The 19937-nt window shown below is 48.4% G+C and overlaps 1 protein-coding gene across 25 annotated transcripts in view; it reads left to right on the top strand.

Annotated features, from left to right (window-relative positions):
* Positions 1-19790, top strand: part of Phf21a (PHD finger protein 21A) — a 182664-nt gene extending 162874 nt beyond the window's left edge. For 21 of the 25 annotated variants that reach the window (XM_013147444.3, XM_013147439.3, XM_063227828.1 and 18 more), the window contains 5 exons: positions 941-1104; positions 10777-10932; positions 12975-13050; positions 14043-14146; positions 15152-19790. In XM_013147444.3, the coding sequence (XP_013002898.2) occupies positions 941-1104; positions 10777-10932; positions 12975-13050; positions 14043-14146; positions 15152-15412 (761 nt within the window). In that variant the 3' untranslated portion in view covers positions 15413-19790. Of the gene's footprint in view, positions 1-844; positions 868-940; positions 1105-10776; positions 10933-12974; positions 13051-14042; positions 14147-15151 lie in introns of all 25 variants that reach the window. The other 4 variants (XM_023563022.2, XM_013147449.2, XM_023563021.2 and 1 more) reach the window with 1 other exon arrangement.
* The last annotated feature ends 147 nt before the right edge of the window (positions 19791-19937 follow it).

Below are 19937 nucleotides of genomic sequence, written 5' to 3'. Positions count from 1 at the left end.
TTAGACTCTATGGTCCTAGCTCTTAGAAGATGAGGACCCTTGCTTAGATGTATACTAGGTATGAGTGGCTGGCCCTAGAATTTCTGCACCCCAAGAGCTCATGTGTGGAAGCCTCACAGAAGGAGGTTTAGTTTAAAGTGTGCTTGCCTCAGACCATGCCTCTCAGGAGTGCTGGCGGCAGCCCCTTCCCTGCAGCTTTGGAATGACCCCTGTTGTAGTTCACCAGAATGGAGATAGCTTTCGGTCTACAGGGGAAAACGTTCAGGGCCAGAATGCCCAAATTTATTGTCAAGCCCAGATCCTCTGGTTGTGCTTAGCTTCCAGCTTCTCCCAGAATGTCTGTCTCAAAGGCCCTAATAGCAGGGCTGAGGAGGGTCACTTGCATTCTCCTCCTCACTTTGCCTTCTCCAGCTTCACCTGCTACAAAATGCCCAAAGTGCAGACAGGAGAGGCATGGAAGGCAGAGAGGCTAAGGACGTCCACCTGTGGGAACCAGGAATCACGAGTGTTACAGTAGGAGGAGAAGTGCAAAGAATCGTAGAGAGCCGCACGTAAGGATGGGAAGGAAACGCCTGCGTGCCTGGCCTTGACTTCCACAGCCTCTCATGTGTTGGTCCTGGTGCTCAAAATCTCAAATTGCAGTAGTCCAGGAGTTTCACCGTAGTCTGCCCACAGTGAGGTCTGTTCCATGGCCAGCACCTCCTCTCTCTCCCCCAGACTCTCTTCAGCCTTGAGAGATACGTGTAGTTGTTTCTAATGTCGTTTAAATCTTTGCTTCTCTTTCTCCCTTTGGGACTGTTGTATTAACCTTCTGTCTGCTACCTCACTTCCTTTTCCATGCTAGCCAATGAGGAACACTGGCCAAAGGTATGTAAGATCGTTTTCCCCTTCTCTTTCCCTCCCCCTTTTTTCCCTTTTGTTCCCTTCTCTTGGTATATAGGTCGTCCTCCAAAATACAATGCAGTGCTGGGGTTTGGAGCCCTTACCCCAACATCCCCCCCATCCAGTCATCCCGACTCCCCCGAAAGTGAAAAGACAGAGACCACATTCACTTTCCCTCAACCTGTGCAGCCTGTGTCCCTGCCCAGCCCCACCTCCACAGACGTAAGTAACTTGGGGAAGTGCGCTGTCTTTCAGAGAGTGCATATCGGCACCTGTTGGGAAAACCATTGTCCTGTGTTGTCTCCTTGCCAGCCTGCCCTGAGTACCCCAGAACAGCAGGACACCCTGTGGAATGCCGTGCACGCCACAGCAGGCAGCTCCCCTCTGGGGGCCAGGCCTTTCCTGTGCTCAGGAAGCTCAGGGATTTAGGCCTGTGAGTGAGTTCTCAGAAGAGGGGTGGGTGGGGAAACTGTTCACTGGTGTAATTACAGGGTACGCAGGTTTCTGTCACCGGTGTTGAGTGGGGAATGGGAATGCGGCGTACGTTCCCCTAAGCACCCTTGTTTCCTGCTTCAAGTGTAGTTCCAGAAGTGGAAAATTATCTGTGGAGCAACTGCATGTGGCAGAGTCCATCAGAAATGCATTCCTGAAAAAGTGTCAAATACTTAGCAGTCCTTCTCCCAGAAACTTCAGGAGTGTCAACAAGTGCTCTGGTTTTTTCAAATAAGCATTTACAAAACTGTGAATTCATGAACAAGTTCTTACTGAGCACTCTTCTGTTGAGCAAGTAATAGCGTTCTGAGGCTGGGGACTCAGCCAGGAACAATGTCAGTGCCCGGCCTTCAAGGACTTTCTGCTCCATGGGAAGAAAGTGCCCATAGGTGAAAATCAAGGAGCGATAGGTGCCATGTAGGAAGACTGGAGTGGCCGGTAGCTCCTGTCTCAGGAGGAAGGGCTCAAGAAAGCCTCTGTGGGCCGGGGATTTAGTTCAGTAGTGTAAGTGCCTGCCTGGCAAGCATGAGGTCATGAGTTCGATCCCCGGTTACCCCCCAGCCCCCAAAAAAGCCTCTTTGATAGGAAGTGACCTGTGAACCCCAGGGACATGGAAAAGAGCAGCACAGAGCTCTGAGGTGGCCATGCATGCGGCATAGCGGAAGACGTACCAAGCACGAGGGCCAGGGCAGAAGGGGATCATATCCATCCGGAGGTGACAGGGTGCTTAGCAGGGTTTTGTGGCGTTATTTCAATTGCAAAAAAAGGATTTTATTTTGAAAATTTTCAGACTTAGAGAAAATTACACTGATGGTTCAGTGAACAAACATATATGTTAACAGTTCAGTTGTTAAAATTTTGCTGTATTTGCTTCTCTGCCCTAAACACACACGTGTGCACATACACGTGCACACATGTTTTTTTTTTTAACTGAGCCAATGAAAAGTTGCAAACTTTCTGATTCTTCACACCAAAATATTTCAAGTGTGTTACCAGGCATGGTGGTACATACCTTTAATCTCAGCACTTGAGAGGCCGAGGCAGGAAAATTGCAAATGCGAAGCCAGCCTGGGCTATATAGAAGGACCCCGTCTCAAACATAAAACAGAACTGGTTCAGTGCATGTGTCCTAAAAACAAAGGTATTCTATTATATAGCCACAGTGTATTTTTTGAGAGAATTTAATATTGATAACTATTAGTACATAGTATGCAGTTCTTACTCAGGTTTCTTGCAGCTGTCCTAATAGCTGCCTTCGTGGTTGTTATTTTCTGCTGCAGGATCCTGTCAAAAATTGCTCTTGACATTTATTGTCATGGAATTATGCCTTTAGTCTCCTTTATCCTGAAACAGTTTCTTAGCGTGTCTTTGATAACACTGGCATTTTAAAATTAATTTATTGGAGCATTTAGGTGTATATAACAGTCGCATTCATCACAGGGAATTTGTACCTGTACGTGATACAACTTGATTTTTTTTTTTTTTTTTTGCATTTTTTTAACATTGGCATTTTTAAAAGCTCGGCCACTCGGCATGGAGAGTGCTTCTCCATTCCAATTGCAGTCTGATTGTTCCTTCAAGATTAGGTAGCAGATGTGCATTTTTGTGGGACTAAGGAAGTGATGGTGGGTCTTTCTCAGTGCATCATCACAGGAGGCCAGTGCAGCCCACATACGCCATTGTTAGGGATGTGGCTGTCAGGCCGCTGATCATTTCCCTCAGAGTCCTTCCCTCGTACAGCTCCTGTTCCCTGTGGTAGGAGAGGATCACTTTGTGTCCCTATAAACATCCAGTTTCCCAACAGATTGTTACCCAGTGATTTTAGCATCCTTTGATAGTTCTTGCTTACATTTTGCTATTTTAAGGTGTTTGTAAAATCAACTTGGATTTTAAAAGAAGCACTGTGTTCAAAATGTGGCGCAAGGAGCGCAGAAGTAGAGACTTAGCAGGAGGCACCTGCAGTCATCCGGGCAAGAGATGCTGGTGACGCCTGGCTAGGAGGACAGTAGAAGGAGAGGTGGAAAAAGGTGATCAAGATTGTGTGCGTTTTGCAGCACCGGCAGGGCTGCATACCGAGTATAAGAAAGAGTAGTCAAGGTTAAATCTAAAACTGTGCCCTATGTTCTCGCTTCAGCAGCACATACAAAATTGTGTCCTAAATAACTACTAGAAGGTTGAAGCTGCCACTTTAGTAAAGATTGTAAGAACAGGGTTGAGAAGAAAAACCAAGAATTTCATTTTGACCATGTCCCAGTTCTTTTGTTGTTGATCATCTGGAGAGAAAATGTTCCTTGAACTTGAATGTTCTCAGAACTTCTTAATGGCATAATCTTTCGAAAAGATACCAATGCACATTCACAGTTAAAATGCCAGAGCCAACAAAGGCAGCATTATCTTTGGGATGCAGATCATAGGAGGGTACTGTTCTCTCACAGGTGCCCTTTGCTGAACACAGCTGGTAGCTGCAGACTCATCACCGCTCCAAAGAGTCAGCACTGCAGCCAGTTTCCTAACTTTTTGCGTTAATAATTGATTCAGGTCCTCTAACTACCCTATTAATGAGCACCAGGAATCTCCTTCAGAAACCTTGCTTACTGGCCCCAAAAATCGTCCCAGCATTTCCTTGGTCACAGTATTGCCAAAGAGATGCCAGCTGGGCTTTGTGCTATGGCTCGCCAATGCATCTGTGCGGGGAGGGTTTTATATTTGTGCACATTAATGTTTCTTCTAAGTAGTGTTGCTTTAGTAGTAATAATAGTTGTTGTTGTTGTTATTGTTGAGAAGGTTTATGTTTTGTTTTTTTCAAGTCTAGACCCAAAAGATCCAGATCAAATCACAGACTTTTAAAATTTCTCCCAGGTTTCATCTTAAAATACAACATTATTCTTGTCAGAAGTCTCATTATTCTTTTTCCAAAATCTGAAGGTAAAAGAAAGCTTTTCTAAAACCACTAAATATGTTCAGAATTTCCCAAGTTAAACCCAGTGGAATAGATTTTTTTTGAAAAGATAATTGACTTCTACTTTTGCAGTATCCCAATAGCAGCAGTGATTAAAATCAACACGCAGGATTCTGTGGGTTTGCTACTGGGTAGCATCAGCCTCAACAACATTAATTAAACAGTAACAGTTGAGAGGCAAGCGTTTCCTGGGGATCAATAACAGTCTAAGAGGACTTGGTAATACAAGACCCAGCCAGACACTAATCCTCAGGATGTACCTTGTTGCTATCATCATTTTTATGAGAAGAAAAGATATGTTGACATAATTATAAACTTTTTTAGCACACAGTGAATTTGGAGTTGTTAGAGCCAGCATACCCTTCTCTCCTAGCAAAATATCATGGATCTTTCTGCTGACTATTTGGTTATGGTCATAATTTGAACAATCACTGAAACTTAAGCCTTTTTTGACCGGGTATAGTGCCTACCTTCACGGAGCTCCTTTTAGGAAAAGAACCTACTCTGTATGGGTGAAATGCCTTGGCCTTTTATATTTATTTCTGTTGGCTAGCACCTCTCAGGTATTCTTCTGGGGCCCCAGAGACTCTTTCAGGGGACTACAAAATCAAAACCGTTAGACCAGGTGGGGTGGCACACACCTGTAATTCCAGCACATGAGAGGCTAGGGCAAGAAAATCACCAAGAGTTTGAGGCCACCCCAAGCTACATAGTGAGTTCAAGGCAAAGCTGAACTATGTAGCAAGATCCTGAAAAAAAAAAAAAAAAAAGAAACCTATTCTTGGAAGAGGCCTGTATGTCCATCAACTGACGATTGTATGTTTAAACAGTGGAGTACTACTCAACCATAATGAGGGGTAATTTAAGTCATTTGTAGGAAAATGGGTAGACCTTGAAACTGTAATGCTGTGAAATAAATCAGACACAGAAAGTTAAGTATTGCATGGTTTCTATTGTATGGGAAAATGAAAGCATAGAATTTTTTTTGTAAGACAATCTTGCCTGATAGTTCAGTGATCACAGTGATTTTCCTGTCTCAGCCTCCCGAGTGCTGGGATTGCAGGTGTGCACCACCATGCCTGACTGAGTATAAGTAATTTAAGGAGCAAACTAAGAGATAGATAATTAGAACAGGGAGTAGACTTTGCAGAGATGGGAAGAGCATCTGGAGATCAAGGGAGACAGAGGGAGGGGAGGGGAAAGAGAAGTAAAAAGGACCAAGACCCAACGTGTTCATGTACCGATCCCCTAGGATGAATGTATCCATTATGTATTATGAGCATATACTAATTTTAAAAAAAGACATGGACTCTTCTTCCTTTAAAAAAGGACTTTTCACCAAACACATAGCTTAGTGGCACAAGTGCCTACCTGGCAAGTGTGAGGGCATGAGTTTGATACCGAATACAAAAAAGTTAAAAATTAAAAAAATTTTCATAACAGTAAATGCCATATGACAGGTGTAGTAAGTAGCACACACCTATAATCCCAACACTCAGGAAACCGAGGCAGGAGGGTCGCTGGGATTTTGAGCCTAGCCTGGGCCGCATAGTGAGGTCAAGGGCAGCCTAAACAGCATGATGAGACCCTGATTCAAAACCCTAAATAGGTAAATGCCATTTGCCTTACTACTCTCATTCTCTCAAGACTGGACCTGTGGAATATTCCAGAGACTAGTACATACGTGATATACTGGCCATGGAATGCAGTGGCACCAGGAACACCAAAACATCATCCAGAATTTGGTGGCAGATTTATTTACATCCACAAGCATTGATTGGGATCATTCCCAAAATATCAGCCCTCATCTCTGGTGGTCTGGGACTTATTTGGAGTTTGCAAGCAGGAAGTAGAAGCATAGTACTTTGTTGTCTGGATTCTTGCAATATGTATCCTGGTGACCAGCTGTGTATCACAGTGACCAGCCATTTCTAAGACACGGAAGTGACAGAAGCTGTAATAAGAGCTGTTATCTGGGAAACTAATAGAAACTGAAGTGTATTGACTGGCGCGGAGGGTATTTTTCTGCTCCATTTCCCCACTCTTCTGGTTTCCCTGCAAGTCTTTGCTGGGCATGTTACATGTGATCTTCTGAGACAAGGCCCAACTAGAAGCAGTAACATGAAGGCTGTCAGTGGTCCTAGGATGGGCCCTAGTCAAGGTTCCCAAGGTTGGAAAGTTTTTACCAGGAGTTTGTGGTTTGTGTCTTTAATTATAAAGTTTCTTCCTAAATTGCTTTTAGGAAGAGACATGTTTTCCCCTTAGTGGCCATGACTTATACTATTACTCTAGCAAAGGAGTGAGGGAGTTAATCTGATTTAAGAGAGCGCCCAGTGTGCCTTGGATGTTTGTCAAGGTTTTGGCTAATTATTTTTAGGGGGTAACCATCCATAGAGCTAAAGCAAAAGCCAAGCTAGTAGAGGGGCAGGAAGCAAAGAATAAATTGGAGAGTACAGTATATGCACGCTGAAGTGGAAGCAAGGCAGGGTAAGCAGCCTGACAAGGCATAAAACTCAAGGGGAATGATGCATTGAGGTGTGGAGCAGGTCTGTGGATGGTATCCTCGGGCTTTAACCACACGTGAACTGGTCAGGGGCCGGAGTGACCAGAGCAGGGCTTTGAGCGCATCATTTTTTTACTGTAAGGTTTAAAGGAGCTGTCTGGTCTAGGTAAACTCTTCAGCAGTTGTCTGGATGGGCTTTTTAAACTCGAGAATGGTGGATCTAAAGCTGGATTTCTGAAACTTGTAGAGGTAGTTAATATGCACCTGGGTTATATGTGTGTGCAGGGATGTTTACAGGTATGGCTTGTCTCTTACCTAAGTTTTTATGGAGTTGGTTACAAGCTATTCCTATAGGGTTATGGGGTTTTTTGTTTGTTTGGTTGGTTGGTTGGTTTTTTTAACTTCTTTAGAGCTTTGTGGTCTATATGTTATGTGTTTACAAATGTAGGTCTGAGCCAGACTTGGTGGTGCACACCTGTAGCACTTAGGAAGCAGAGGCAAGAGGACCACAGTGAGTTCAAGGCCAGCTTGGGCTACAAAGTGAATGCAAGGCCAATACCTGCCTTTAAAAGGGGGAGGGGGGCAAAAATTCCCCCCCAAACAACATACAAATGTAGGCCCATTATTACAGCAGGATGTTACAAACTTCTGTTGTTTTACCATTGCAGATAGGGAATGTCTAGGGCCAGCCTGAGTAGGAGCAGGTGAGCACTAACAGATATTTGTAACCCTGTAAGGTTTATTTTTGAGGAGTCTATCTGTATGTCTTTATATATTGCATGCCAGGTGGAGGTCAAGGCCAGTGACATAAACACGGAAGCCCAGGCTGGCGCAGGGGTGAGGTGCCAGAGCTGCAGCTTGAGTTTGCAGAACATACAATGGGGGCAGGTCTGCCTCTGATGGATCTTCTGGGAGGTCCGGGAGGAGTTTTGTTGGCTGGAGTTGATGTTTTAGTCAATCAGATCCCCAGAGAGGGCTTAGGCCTCTGGACCAGATTATTTTGAGTACAGGTTTGGCATTGTTGGTGGCAGGTTTTAAATAGCAGCAGGAACTGATAGACCTTTTTGTTTTTTCAGTTTGCTGTGCAAACCAGGAAACTTTGCAGGAAACTTTGGCTAAAATAGCTTTGTCCAAGGTGACCACAGCGTATTTAGCCTGTCAGACTCTGTTTCTAATAGAGTTACTTCCATCCATGAACAGGGTGTATTCTGCATCTGTCAAGGGCTTCAGTTTTAATTCTGGTTGGCTGGAGAACAGTTCATCAGTTAGTGCCAGGCAGTCATGGTCTGGTGGACCCAGCTTGGTGGGCAGATGTGTAGCAGGATTGAGTGATCCTTAATTATTTAGGAGGTCCATTACAGCGTGTGGCATCTGGGAAGTTAGGTCTTGGCCCAAGGTGAGCTTGTCAGCTTTTTTGATCAGGACAGTGGTTATTAGAGCATGGAGGCAAAGGCAGTCCTAAGAGACTGGATCCCAGTGTCTTCAACATAGGCCACTGGGTGCCCCTGGCAGTCATTCAGACACTCAGAGGTGAGACATCCCAACCCTCTTTCCTCGAGGGTGGTCCTGAGTAACGAGAGTTGATCAGGCTCTCCTTCTGCTGGAGTTGAGTAGGACTGACAGACAGACTAACTGAGGTATCCCTGGGGCTCTCTCTGGAATCTGGCAGACAGACCGACAGGTGTCCTCCTCCCTTTTACATCTGCTGTGAGCTACTCAAATGGGGAGCTGGGAATGCACCTCTAGACTTCTGAGGGGACTCGAGCAATCTCAAGGGTGCATCTTCCCATTGGTCTGAGAGGGCCATGGCCAGTGGCCAAAGAGGTCAGCACGTCAGTCTTCCCGGTCAATGCACCAGATATAGCAGCAACAGAAACACTGAAACATCACCTAGGATTTGGAGGCAGACTTATTTACATCCACAAGCATTGACTGAGATCATTCCCAAAATATCAGGCCCTCATCTCTGGTGGTCTGGGCTTATATGGAGTTTGCAAGCAGGAAGTATAGAGAAGCAGAGTAACTTGGCTGTCTAGATTCTTACATTGTGCATCCTGGTGACCAGTTGCGTATCACAGTGACCAACCATTTCTAAGAAACAAGTCATGGGAACTGTAATAAAAAACTATTACCTAAGAAACTAACAGAAACTTGGGGGGGGGCAGTATTTTCTGCTACAGAGCACATGCTGATATATTTTTGAATTTTTAAATCTTTCACCAGGCATGGTGGCAGACATCCCAGTGATCCAGAAAGCTGAAGCAAAAGAGTCACAAGTGTAAACTCATCCTGAACAGTTTAGTGACTTAGTGGGATCCTGTTTTGAAATAAAATGTGAAAAGGGGCTCAGAGCAAAGGCTCAGGGTTCAGTCTCCACTGCTTCCAAACCAAACAAAAACCATTTTTTGTAACTTTCTGTGCTCCTATAGTTATTATTTCAAAGGTTAAAGTTTTAGCCCACTGCAGTACCATAGGACTATAATTTGAGTGACTCAAGAGGCTGTGGCAGGACTATTGAAAGTTGCAGGCCAACCTAGCGAACTTAGCAAGACCCTGTGTCTAATAAAAGGGCCGCGGGTGTAGCCCAATGGCGGAGTGCTTACCTAGCATATGCAAGGCCCTGTTCAGTCCCCAGTAACCTCCTTCCCAAATTAAAGCTCCTTTCTAGGACAGCAAATATCATAGGTATAATTCACATTACCAAGAGTTTCGGGGCTCCTCAGTGATTCTAAGAATGCAAAGGATTCCTGACCCAAAATTATTAGGAACCACTGCCTTAGGGTATGTAACTGGAATAAGAAATTTTCTTTAGCAACTTGAAAGAAATTAATTAGCTTTATTTTCAGTACTCTCTGCCTTCTGCTTCAGAGAGGAAGTTTGGGTCACAGAGCTCTGCCCCGAGTGCGGTGTTGGAAAGGCCTGTCCCATAGAAAGGGAGGACTGGCCGTTGCTTTGTGGCCTTGCTGCCCATAAGAAAAAGTCCTGTTCTAGCCTTCAAGCACCAAGGCCTAGAAATCTTAAAGCAACACTTGCACTGACTTGCAGAGTCGCCTCTGCCCTGTCCCTTCCATCCTCCAGTCCTTGGCATCCTCATCAGCATTAATCCTGTGTAGAGAACAGGATGGGATTGACTTGCTGAAAATACTTCCTTAAGAACTTTTGTTTCCTTCCTGTATTCTCCAAATTTCAAATAGGTCTGCTGCTTTTCTGACAGCGTCTTCTGTTCAGAGGGCTCCAGCAGACTCACCTGAGTACTAACACTATCACTGTGGTGGGAAGGGAAGCAAAGTGGCCCAGGACCACTTGTCTTTTTCCATGCAATGAAGTATTCATGTGGGGGGATAAAGCCTCCTAGGACAGAGTGGCCCATCAAATAGCAAAGCCGAACACTGACTTTAAGGGAACTTAGTCAGCTGTCGCTTTAGCTTCTTGATGTAAGAAAGCTTGTATGACTTTAATGTGTTCCTGTCTCAGTATTTTCCCATTTGAACTTTACTGTGTTTTCCCCCTTAGTAAGCAAGGAGTTTAGTAAAACTTTACTTCTTGTCTATCTTCCCCAGTTCTTCTAAACTCGTCCTGTAAAATGCTAATGAAGATTGTTTGAATTCTATTGTGATACAGTTTGATGAATGGATTTCACTGCTTATAAAATTTCTGAATTGTGGGTTGGACTCTTAGCAAACATCATAAATGCTGAGCTGTAGCCTACAAAGTTAATTTTGGTCTAGGTGATTATTGAGCTTCCCTATAATAACTAAAGTTTAAAATTCTACCCCTGCCTGGGGACCTCAGCTCTGTGGAGCCGGCGGGAACGTGCCAGCAGCCGCTCCCCCTTTCCCTGACCCTGATGAGCCAGGGAAATATGCATCTAGAATGTATATGTTAACATTAAACTTTTACCTTTTTTGTCCTTTTCTTACCTTTCCTCTCAATTTCATAGGGTGATATCCACGAGGATTTTTGCAGTGTTTGCAGAAAAAGCGGCCAGTTGTTGATGTGCGACACGTGTTCCCGTGTGTATCACCTGGACTGCCTCGACCCGCCTCTGAAAACCATCCCCAAGGGCATGTGGATCTGTCCCAGATGTCAAGACCAGGTAGTGGGGGTGGCTCGGACCAGGGTGAGCCCAGGAGGAGGGGCAGGACCCTCTCCTCTTCCCAGTTGTTCTTTTCCAGACCACACCTTCTCGGCCTGTGCACAGCACCAGGCACAGCCTCAAGCCCTCAGTCTCTGCTCCACTAACTGAGGTGGAGAGTCCAGCCTGCTTCCCTCTACCTGAAATACTTACCTTCTCTTTAAATGCCAAGACCCTCAAAAGTTCATCCCGCTTCATCCTCTAAAAAAGGTCCAAACCCAGTATATGGTTTTAGAACTCTCCCTTGGGAATAAAATCCTTAAAGAGAAGTACTCAGTTGATTAGCTCAAGTAACAACCATTTCAGCTTTAAAATCTGTTATCATTATTAGGCTTAGAGAACTAACTGTAAAGAGTGCTGTCTTGATATTTCAGACACAGGAGGCGCACACATTAGTAACTGTCTTAGCTCCTTCCCTCCTTCTCTGTTTGGTTCCTGGTCTCATGTTCTCAGTTATTCTTGTACTTTTGTCTTTATAAAAGATTTTACTGTAGCTGGGTGTAGTTGCACATACTTCTAATCCCAGCACTCTGCGAGACTGAGGCAGGAGAATCACAAGTTCAAACCTGGCCTAGACAATTTAGCAAGTTAGTAAGACTATCTCAAAATAAAAAACGGCTGAGTATGCAGCTCAGTGCAGAGGCCTAGGACTGGGGCAGCCTCAAATCTTTGGGAAATAGGCAAAGTACTGTATAAATAATACTTGGCCCAGTAAGCACTGGAATCCTACTCAGCGATTTGAGAGATTTCTACATTTCCCTTTCTAATCTTGGGCCTTGTCCCACTGCCTCCAGTGTAGTAGAGCGGCCTTCTCTGCTCTTCTGATGCTGCTGTGTGACCTTTTGATAATTCACACAGGATCTAGATTATGCTTTAGTAACTTAGAACTGATACTTAGTTTCCTTGGTCAAAATGTCTTTCAAGGCCTGGGGATTTAATTCAGTGACATGAGTGCCTGCCTGGCAAGCGTGAAGTCAGGAGTTTGATCCCAGGTACCAAAAAAACCCAAAAACCAAAAACAATGTCTTTTAGGAAGCCAAGTATAACTCTAATCCCAGTTTTTCTGGACACTGAGGTAGGGAGGATTCCAAACTTAAGGCCAGCCAATGTAACAAAACTTTGCTTTAGAACAAAAACAAACAAAAGTAGCTGGGCATGGTGCCCACACCTGTAATCCTGTAATCCCAGCGGCGGTGGGGGGAGGGGGGCCTGAGGCAGAATCACCAGGAGTGAAGCACCTTGAGGCAGCCTGTACTGCATAGCAAGGCCCTACCTCCAAACAACCACGAAAACTAAAATAAGGCCTGGGGCTGGGGGTGGTGCCACACGTGTGATCCCAGCGCTTGGGGGCTGAGGCAGGAGAATCTCTATCAATTTCACACCAGCCTGGGCTACAAAGTAAAGTCAAGGCCAGCCTAAACTGCATAGTGAAACTTTGTCTCAAAAAAGAAAAGTGGGAATGTGGCTGAGCACTAGAGTCCTTACCTAGTGTGCACGAGACCCTGGGTTCAGTTCCCAGAACCACATTAAAAGGAAAAAGTCAGGGCTGGAGATTCAGCTCAGCGGCACAAACGCCTGCCTGGCAAGTGCAAAGTTGTGAGTTCGATCCCCAGTTCAAAAAAAAGTGGGGGACAAGTCTTTGAGGGACATAGTAAAATTGAGAAACACAGCCTACGTGAGTTCATGGATGAAGTTTTCTGTGACGTCTGCCATCCTGGCGTGCAGCTTTGGTACTGGCAGCTCTAGCCGGGCGGAGTGGCTGAGGCAGAGTGGCCTGTATGAGCAGGTGGGAATGCTCGGCCAGGTCCTGGCCTCCTTCTAAGCCCAGGCGCAAGTGCCTTGATTCTTGTAGCCTTAGATATTTAGCACTTGGTAGCCGGAAGCTACAAACCCTTCCTTGATTTCATTTGCCAGAGTCACAGACACTGTGTTTTGCTCTTAACATGGAGGGTATGTGTTTATGCTTCCTTCCTTTTCAAGAAGAATTCTCACATTCTTTTCAGATGCTGAAGAAAGAAGAAGCAATCCCATGGCCTGGAACTTTAGCAATTGTGCATTCCTATATTGCCTACAAAGCAGGTAAAGGAATACCCATAGCCCTCTTTCAGTAAAGCTCACGTTCTTAAAATAGAAATTACTGCCAGGCATGTTGGTACACGCCTGTAATTCCATCACTCAGGAGGCTGAAGCAGGAGGATTGCTGAGGTTCCAGACCAGCTTGGGAACATGGTGAATTCAGGCAGCCTGAACTACATAGTGAGACTCTGTCTCAAAAAAATGAAAAAGGAAGAAATTGCTAGCCAGGCACAGTGGCATACGCCTGTAATTTCAGCTACTTGGAAAGCAAAAGGATTGTAAGTTTGAGGCCAATCTGGACTACTTAGTGAAACATGTCTGAAAAAATAAATAAGAGGGGCTGAGGATGCAGCTTGGTGATAACATGCTCGCCCTGCATACATAAAACTCTGGGTTCAGTCCCCAGTACTTGGAGGAAAAAATTGGAAGGCAGTATTTGTTTTGTTTTCAAAACTCGGCATAGTTGTGCACATCTGTAATCCCAGCACTTGGGAGGCTAAAGCAGTAGTATCTTGTAAGTTCAAGGTCAGTTTGGGTGACACAGTTGAGTTCAAGGTCAGCCTGGACCATATGATGAGACCTTGTCTCAGAAAAACCCAAATAAAATACAATGAAAACCCTTTATTGCATGAAGCAGAAAGCTGGTGTGCCACCTTCTTAGGGCAGAAGGAAGAGAAGTGTGAGATTTTCTGTGAAGACCAGCCCGAGCTTCAGACACTTCTGTACAAACCTAGACAGAGGCCAGGGGTGGTGGAGTGGTAGGGGGAGTTCCGGGCTGCAGCCATGAGACTCGGGGGGTCTCTTTAGGGAAAGTACCTTCCTTGGCAAGCATTCTGAACCCAGGAGCCTTTTCAACTAATTTATTGTTAAAAACTGTCCTTTTAGGGCCGGGGATTTAGCTCAGCGGCATAAACACCTGCCTTGCAAGCACACAGCCATGAGTTCAATCCCTGGTACCAAAAAATAAAAAATAAAAACTGTCTCTTTTCTTCCAGCTAAAGAAGAAGAGAAACAGAAGTTACTTAAATGGAGTTCAGATTTAAAACAAGAGCGAGAACAATTAGAGCAGAAGGTGAAACAGCTCAGCAATTCTATAAGTGTAAGTCTGCGCCCTGCCTCAGGTGGTAGACTGCAGCCCCAAGACCCAGGGTGGGGCCTGGGGGGGTGCAGCCAGTCACGCAGTCACCTTGCAGGGAGTGTTCCGCTCCCATGGCACCTTACCCGAGCTCTGCAGCATTGCTCGGCTTTAATCTGAGAGGATTTTCTGTCTGGAGCGTGTGCGGATCAAGTAGCAGCCACAGCAGTGCAGTGTCTGCCCCAAGCATTCCTGACCACGTCTGTGTCTGGAAAGACCGTGGAGCCTCGCCTGACCCTGGGTGACGCAGACCAGCGGTTCCCAGTGTGACTGCTTCTGGTCCCCAGCTAGGAAGTCCAGCCTCCGGCCTTCCTGTGCCCTCTTTCTTGCACACTGTGCTGACAGCATTTCCCAGCCATGCTGAGCAGTGTGACGGAGGGTCCCAGGGAAGTTATCAGAAATGTGTGCTGCTGGCCTACCCTGGCTGGGTGGGGCACCGAGCCTGGCAGACAGGAGTACGTGCCATGGCTCAGGAAGCTCCATGGCTATGGAGCTGTCCCACTCACACGGGCGCCAGCAACTGTGGGGCTGAGGGCAGAAGGGGTTTTGTGGCCACAGTCCACAAGTGCTGCCAAGGCACTCAGCTGGAACCCAGAGGCACTGCTAGCTGGTTTTCTATCCAGAGCTAGTGTGGTTCTCAGGGCCACCTGCTGGTGTGGCAGAGCCGTGCCTGCTGCAGCTGGTGTCAGGCCCCTGGGGAAGTTCTGGGTGACTTTCATTTCATGGTTTCATGGTGGTTGTATGAGTCTGGTATGAAGTGCCAGTGTCCAGTGGAACGGGCTTTTAGCCTGTTTGCTTGTCCCTTCTCTTGCTCCTCGGGGGCCTCCCTTTCCTCAGGAAGTAGCTACCACTCCAGGTGGAACTGAGCGAGTTCTGGGGGCTGCACACTGGCTCACAGGGTTCTTTCCTGGGGCTGCCAGGCCCTTGGAGAAGCAAGCTGCTCAGGGCCCGCCTTCTCATTTGCTGCAGAAATGCATGGAAATGAAGAACACCATCCTGGCCCGGCAGAAGGAGATGCACAGCTCCTTGGAGAAGGTGAAACAGCTGATCCGCCTCATCCATGGCATCGACCTCTCCAAACCCGTAGACTCTGAGGCCGCTGTGGGGGCCATCTCCAACGGCCCGGACTGCACCCCCCCTGCCAGCGCGCCCGCCTCCACGCCCGCCCCCTCCCCGTCGTCCTCCCAGAGCTGCACAGCGAACTGTACCCCGGGGGACGAGACTAAATAACAGAGCCCTGAGGAGAAGCCACGGGATCCCGGCGGCGATGAGCGAGCAACACTGAAGACTCTCGAGAAGCAAAGCCGGATCGCTTCTGGAAAGTACAGAATTCTTTTGGTTCTTTGGTTCCAGAGAGAGAGAAGATGCTTGTGCCAGGTGGCACCCGAGTTTGCCAATTGATCCTTCTTATTCTGTGTGTACATGCAAAGATTGGACCATGTTACATGAAATAGTGCCAGCTGGAGGTTCTTTGCCAGCACCATGCCAAGTGAAATAATATATTTACTCTCTCTATTATACACCAGTGTGTGCCTGCAGCAGCCTCCACAGCCACGATGGGTTTGTTTTCGTTTTGTTGGGTGGGAGCAGGGATGGGCGGAGGGAGGAGAGCAGGTTTCAGACCCTTATTTGCCAGCTGTTTGTCTAGGTAGAGAAGACAAGTCCAAAGAGTGTGGGCTTTCCTGTTTCTAAACTTTCACTACTACCAAACCAAAAAAGAGAAAAGGAAACCAAGATCTAACCAACCCCAGTGCCCAGAAGAGGGACAGGGAGGGGGAGGGTGTGGTGGGAACCAGATCCATAAGCAGTATTCGCATTGTTGGGAGGGCCGCTGGGGCGTGGGGGGACACCAGGAAGGCCACCAGCTCTCCTCCCAGCTCTGCTCCTGCCTGGGTGCCTGACGCCCTCCCGGGCCCCTGTCCCCCCTCCCCCGCTTGGTGACCGTGCACCCCTATGTGTGAGCCCCTCTGTCCCTGAGACCAAGGCAAGCGGGGGCCTTGCTGGCCTAGGCCGGGAAGAAGGATGTGTGTGGTCCAGGAAGGAAAAAAGGTGAATTGGTGATTTTACTTGAAAACAAGCTCCATCCCCTTTCTATATTTATAAGGAGAGAAGACCCTGTGCGAAGCAGCGCGCGACCCAGGTGTGTGTGAACTGAGTGGAGATGTTTCTGAACGCTTTCTTTTTTAAATTTTTTTCTTTTTTTTTTTTTTTTCAAGAAACTTTTATTTTGTGGTTTATTTTACTTTTTTGGTAACAAAAACTAAACTAAGGAATAGAAAAGCTGTTTTTCAGGCTGACAGTCCAGTTAAGGGTAGTCGAGACCGTGCATGGTAGAGTAGGCGTCATAGTGTCAGTGAGGTCAGTGAGTCTTTGTGAGTCCTGTGTCATCGTTGGGGCACTGTTTTTTTATGCAAGGGCAAAAATCTTTGTATCTGGGGGAAAAAACAAACTTTTTTTTAATTAAAAAGGAAAATAAAAGATATTGAGGTCTTCCTAGTGTTACTTAAATTAAGATCAAGGTAAGAAACATTGTAAAAAAATTACAAAAGTGCTATTTGTTTCCTAAAAGCAGTGATTTCTATTAAAAAGGTGTCAGAACTGGAGAAAATGCCGTGTAGTTATAATTTTTTAGCACAGAACCTGCTGATCATGATGACATTTTGCTGTGTTTGTGTCTCTGAGCTGGTGGGGCCAGTCCCCAGGCAGAGCGCGGGCTCCCGCCATCCTCTTCCTCTTCCTCCTCCTCCTTCTCCTCCTCCTCCTCCTCCTTCTTTTCCTCCTCCTCCTCACAGACCGCCCTGCTTCCTGGTGCAGGGATCCCGGCTCCTGTTTTTGAGTCCGGTTGGAGTGTGCGTGCTATCAGGGTCCTCCCCCGGCCCCCGCAGTGTCTGCTAGAGCCAAGGCTGGTGCCTCAATCCGATCCTTCCTTTGGTGCTGCTCTCCGACTTTCAGCCACCAGCATTCCGAGTGCCTGGGGTGCCTCTGAGAGGAAGGCCGGCCAGCGTCCTTGCTGCCCCTTGGAGGTGTGGTGCGGGCTGGCTGCATCAGCCCTCGGTGCTTCGAGAGAACAGAGGAGGGAGCACTTGAGGGACATTTGTGTCTGAGACGGAGCTGGGCGGCCTTGGGTCTGTCTTGCTGTGGAGAGGCAGAGGCTCTACCGCGTTCTCTGCCTGCCGGCTCCCAGCATTGCCCACCTGCAGCTCCCTGGGCCCGATTCGCTGTGCTTGCCTTGGCTTGGCCTGCTGTGGCCTTTTCCTCTTGGGTTCTGAAAGGCCCAGATCCCCCCTCGGTCTTGCCCTATGGGAGGTAAATCCTGCTGGAAGCATGTTCTCGCTGCAGCTCTTTGTCCACTGCGTGTCCCCGGCTGAAGGGACGGAAGCAGAAGCTCTGCCTGGGACTGGGCTGCTGTGACTCTTCCCAGTTGGCCCAGGCCTGTGCTGGCCAGAGTCTAGGTGTGGCAGAAAAGACCCCTTAGCTTCTCCCTCCCCCAGTCAGGCCTAGAGGGACAGACAGACAAGAGACGCAGGGAAGGGAAGCTTCTAGAGTCAACACACTCATCCTTGCCAGGTGTGGAAAGACGGATTTGGGTTTGGCGGCACAGGCCTAGGGCCAGGTCCTGGCTGCCGGGTCGGTTGAGGGGAACAGAGGAGCCCACTCTTCTCATTCAGAAACCGAGGTGCTATGTCTAGTCAGGGAGCCTTGGAGGTGCCCGGACTCGTCGGGACAATCCCTGGCGGTGGATCAGAGGCCAGCGGAGCTGCCTTAGAGTTCTGCTCTCCACGGACGTGTCTGGGCCCATGAGCCGGGCTTGCCACACAGCACCGTCCTTTCTGGAAAGGAGCCTCTGCTCAGAGCGGGGTGTGGGCTGGGGGACCAGGCCAGAAAGCGACAGGTTTGCCTGCTTCTTTGAACACTGTCCACTACCTTCTGACCTTGCCTACAGCTCAGATCAGAGTACGAATCACAGCCCTGGCCCTGTCCTCCATCCTGGGCCCAAATTCCAGGATACCATGATCCTGTCAAGCAAGCACCCCGGCCCCTGTCGAGCTGTCTCCTTCGTCCTTCACTCAGGAGGAACTCAGCTGTCCTTCAGAGTGCTGGGACACCCTGGACACAGGCCCACGACACCGCCCCACCTGTGCTGCCTGCTCCTCTCCTTCTGTCCCTTCTCGTGCTCTGACAGCCTCAGCTGTAAGCTAGGCTGGCTCTGCATCCCTTCAGAGGCCTGGACTGGGAGTCCCCGGCTGTCCCAGATAGGCGCAGCCCTGCCCTGGGGGCCGGAAGTCCGCTTTGCTGTGTCATCCTCACTCACTGTCCTTGCTGCCTGCCTGCTTCCTCTGCCGGCCCAGCGCAGCCCTGGGGCGGGTGGGGGTGGCCACTGTACTGTGAGGTCCTGCTGCTGTCATCCCGCCTTTTGATCCTCACCTTTATTTTGCATTCCTGGCTCGCAGGTCCTTTGCTTCCAAGGAGCCTGCTGGGTCTTGCCTCACCCGCCCCCCCATCCCACCAAGCTCATCAGATTCCAGATTTCTTCCTTCCTTCTCAGGTCCTTGGGGACAAACCCAGCTAGGGGCAGTCCCTGTGGGCCTTCTCCGCGTGGCGCCTGTCTCTCCCGCCCGCTGCAGGGCTTGGGCAGCCTCGCACTGGCACTCCCTGGGTGGCTGCCTCCCTGCCCCTGCTGCTGCTTGGCTCAGGCCCAGGGGTGCTGCAGATGGTGAGCTTAGGGTGCAGCACTGGCCCCTCGGTGCAGTACCACTGCCTGTCCGCCCCTTCGGAGCCCCCACGGGCTCCAGACCGCCCCAGCTGCACACTCAATGTGGTCTCTTCCCTTTACCCCTTCTTGGGTGTGGTCTCACTTACCTAAAGGGCTGAACTTAGGAGATTTCCACTGCAGGGGTGGACAGTGTCTAGGGTAACAGGATGCGGTGGCCCAGGGACATTTTCTAGGTCCCAGGTGCCCAGATCGCGTAGCTTCTGTTGGATGGAGACAGCTTTGCTCTGTGTAAATGACTGGACCTCGCCCAACCCCTTAGCAGAGCACCCTTGGCAGGAAACAGGAGTCCCATTCTCACCCTGACTTAAATCTGTCCCTGATTTAAGTTCTCTCCAAGGGAGTTGGTGGCCCCTGGCGAACTCCTCTGGCCTTCCCACTAGAATGCAGGGGAGGAAGCTGGGGTTACCCCTCGAGAGCCAGGGCGCTCACGAATAATTCTTGACGGGGGGGGGCAGGGCTGGCGGGCTCTGCTGGGCGCTGTCCACGGCTCTTCCCCACCAGGGCTCCCCACCCTGTGCACCCACGCAGCCGTGGCCCCTGTACCTGTCGCCAGCGTCCTGGTTGCCAGCCCAGGGTGAGTTGCAGGCAGGCAGGCAGGCAGGGCAGGCCAGAGGTCAGCAAGCTCCCGAGCGGGAGAGCCAGCCAGATCCTAATCCTGTCTCTTGTCCATGCCCTTTGTGATTTCAGTCTTGGTAGAACTTGTATTTGGAGTTTTGTGCTTCAAAGTTTTTGTTTGTTTGGTTTTTGTTTTGAGGGGGTGGGGGGGATACAGAGCAGCTGATCAATTTGTATTTATTTATTTTAACATTTTACTAAATAAAGCCAAATAAAGTCTCTCAGCCTCATGATGTTGGGTTGGGGCGGGGCGGGTGGGTGAGGCACTCCAGTCCCAGCCTCCACCCTTCCAGTCTCATTGCCCAGGAGGGACCCAGGCCCACCTGGAACTCCAGCAGGAGTCGCCCCTCCCCTATCCCTGATGCC

The sequence above is a fragment of the Cavia porcellus genome, unplaced genomic scaffold (genome assembly GCF_034190915.1).
Source record: "Cavia porcellus strain 051 isolate PalLab524CR breed Dunkin Hartley unplaced genomic scaffold, mCavPor4.1 scaffold_17, whole genome shotgun sequence".
In the NCBI taxonomy this organism is placed as follows: domain Eukaryota; kingdom Metazoa; phylum Chordata; class Mammalia; order Rodentia; family Caviidae; genus Cavia; species Cavia porcellus.
The sequence above is the reverse complement of the archived record's forward strand: the minus strand, read 5'-3'. Positions and strand labels throughout refer to the sequence as shown.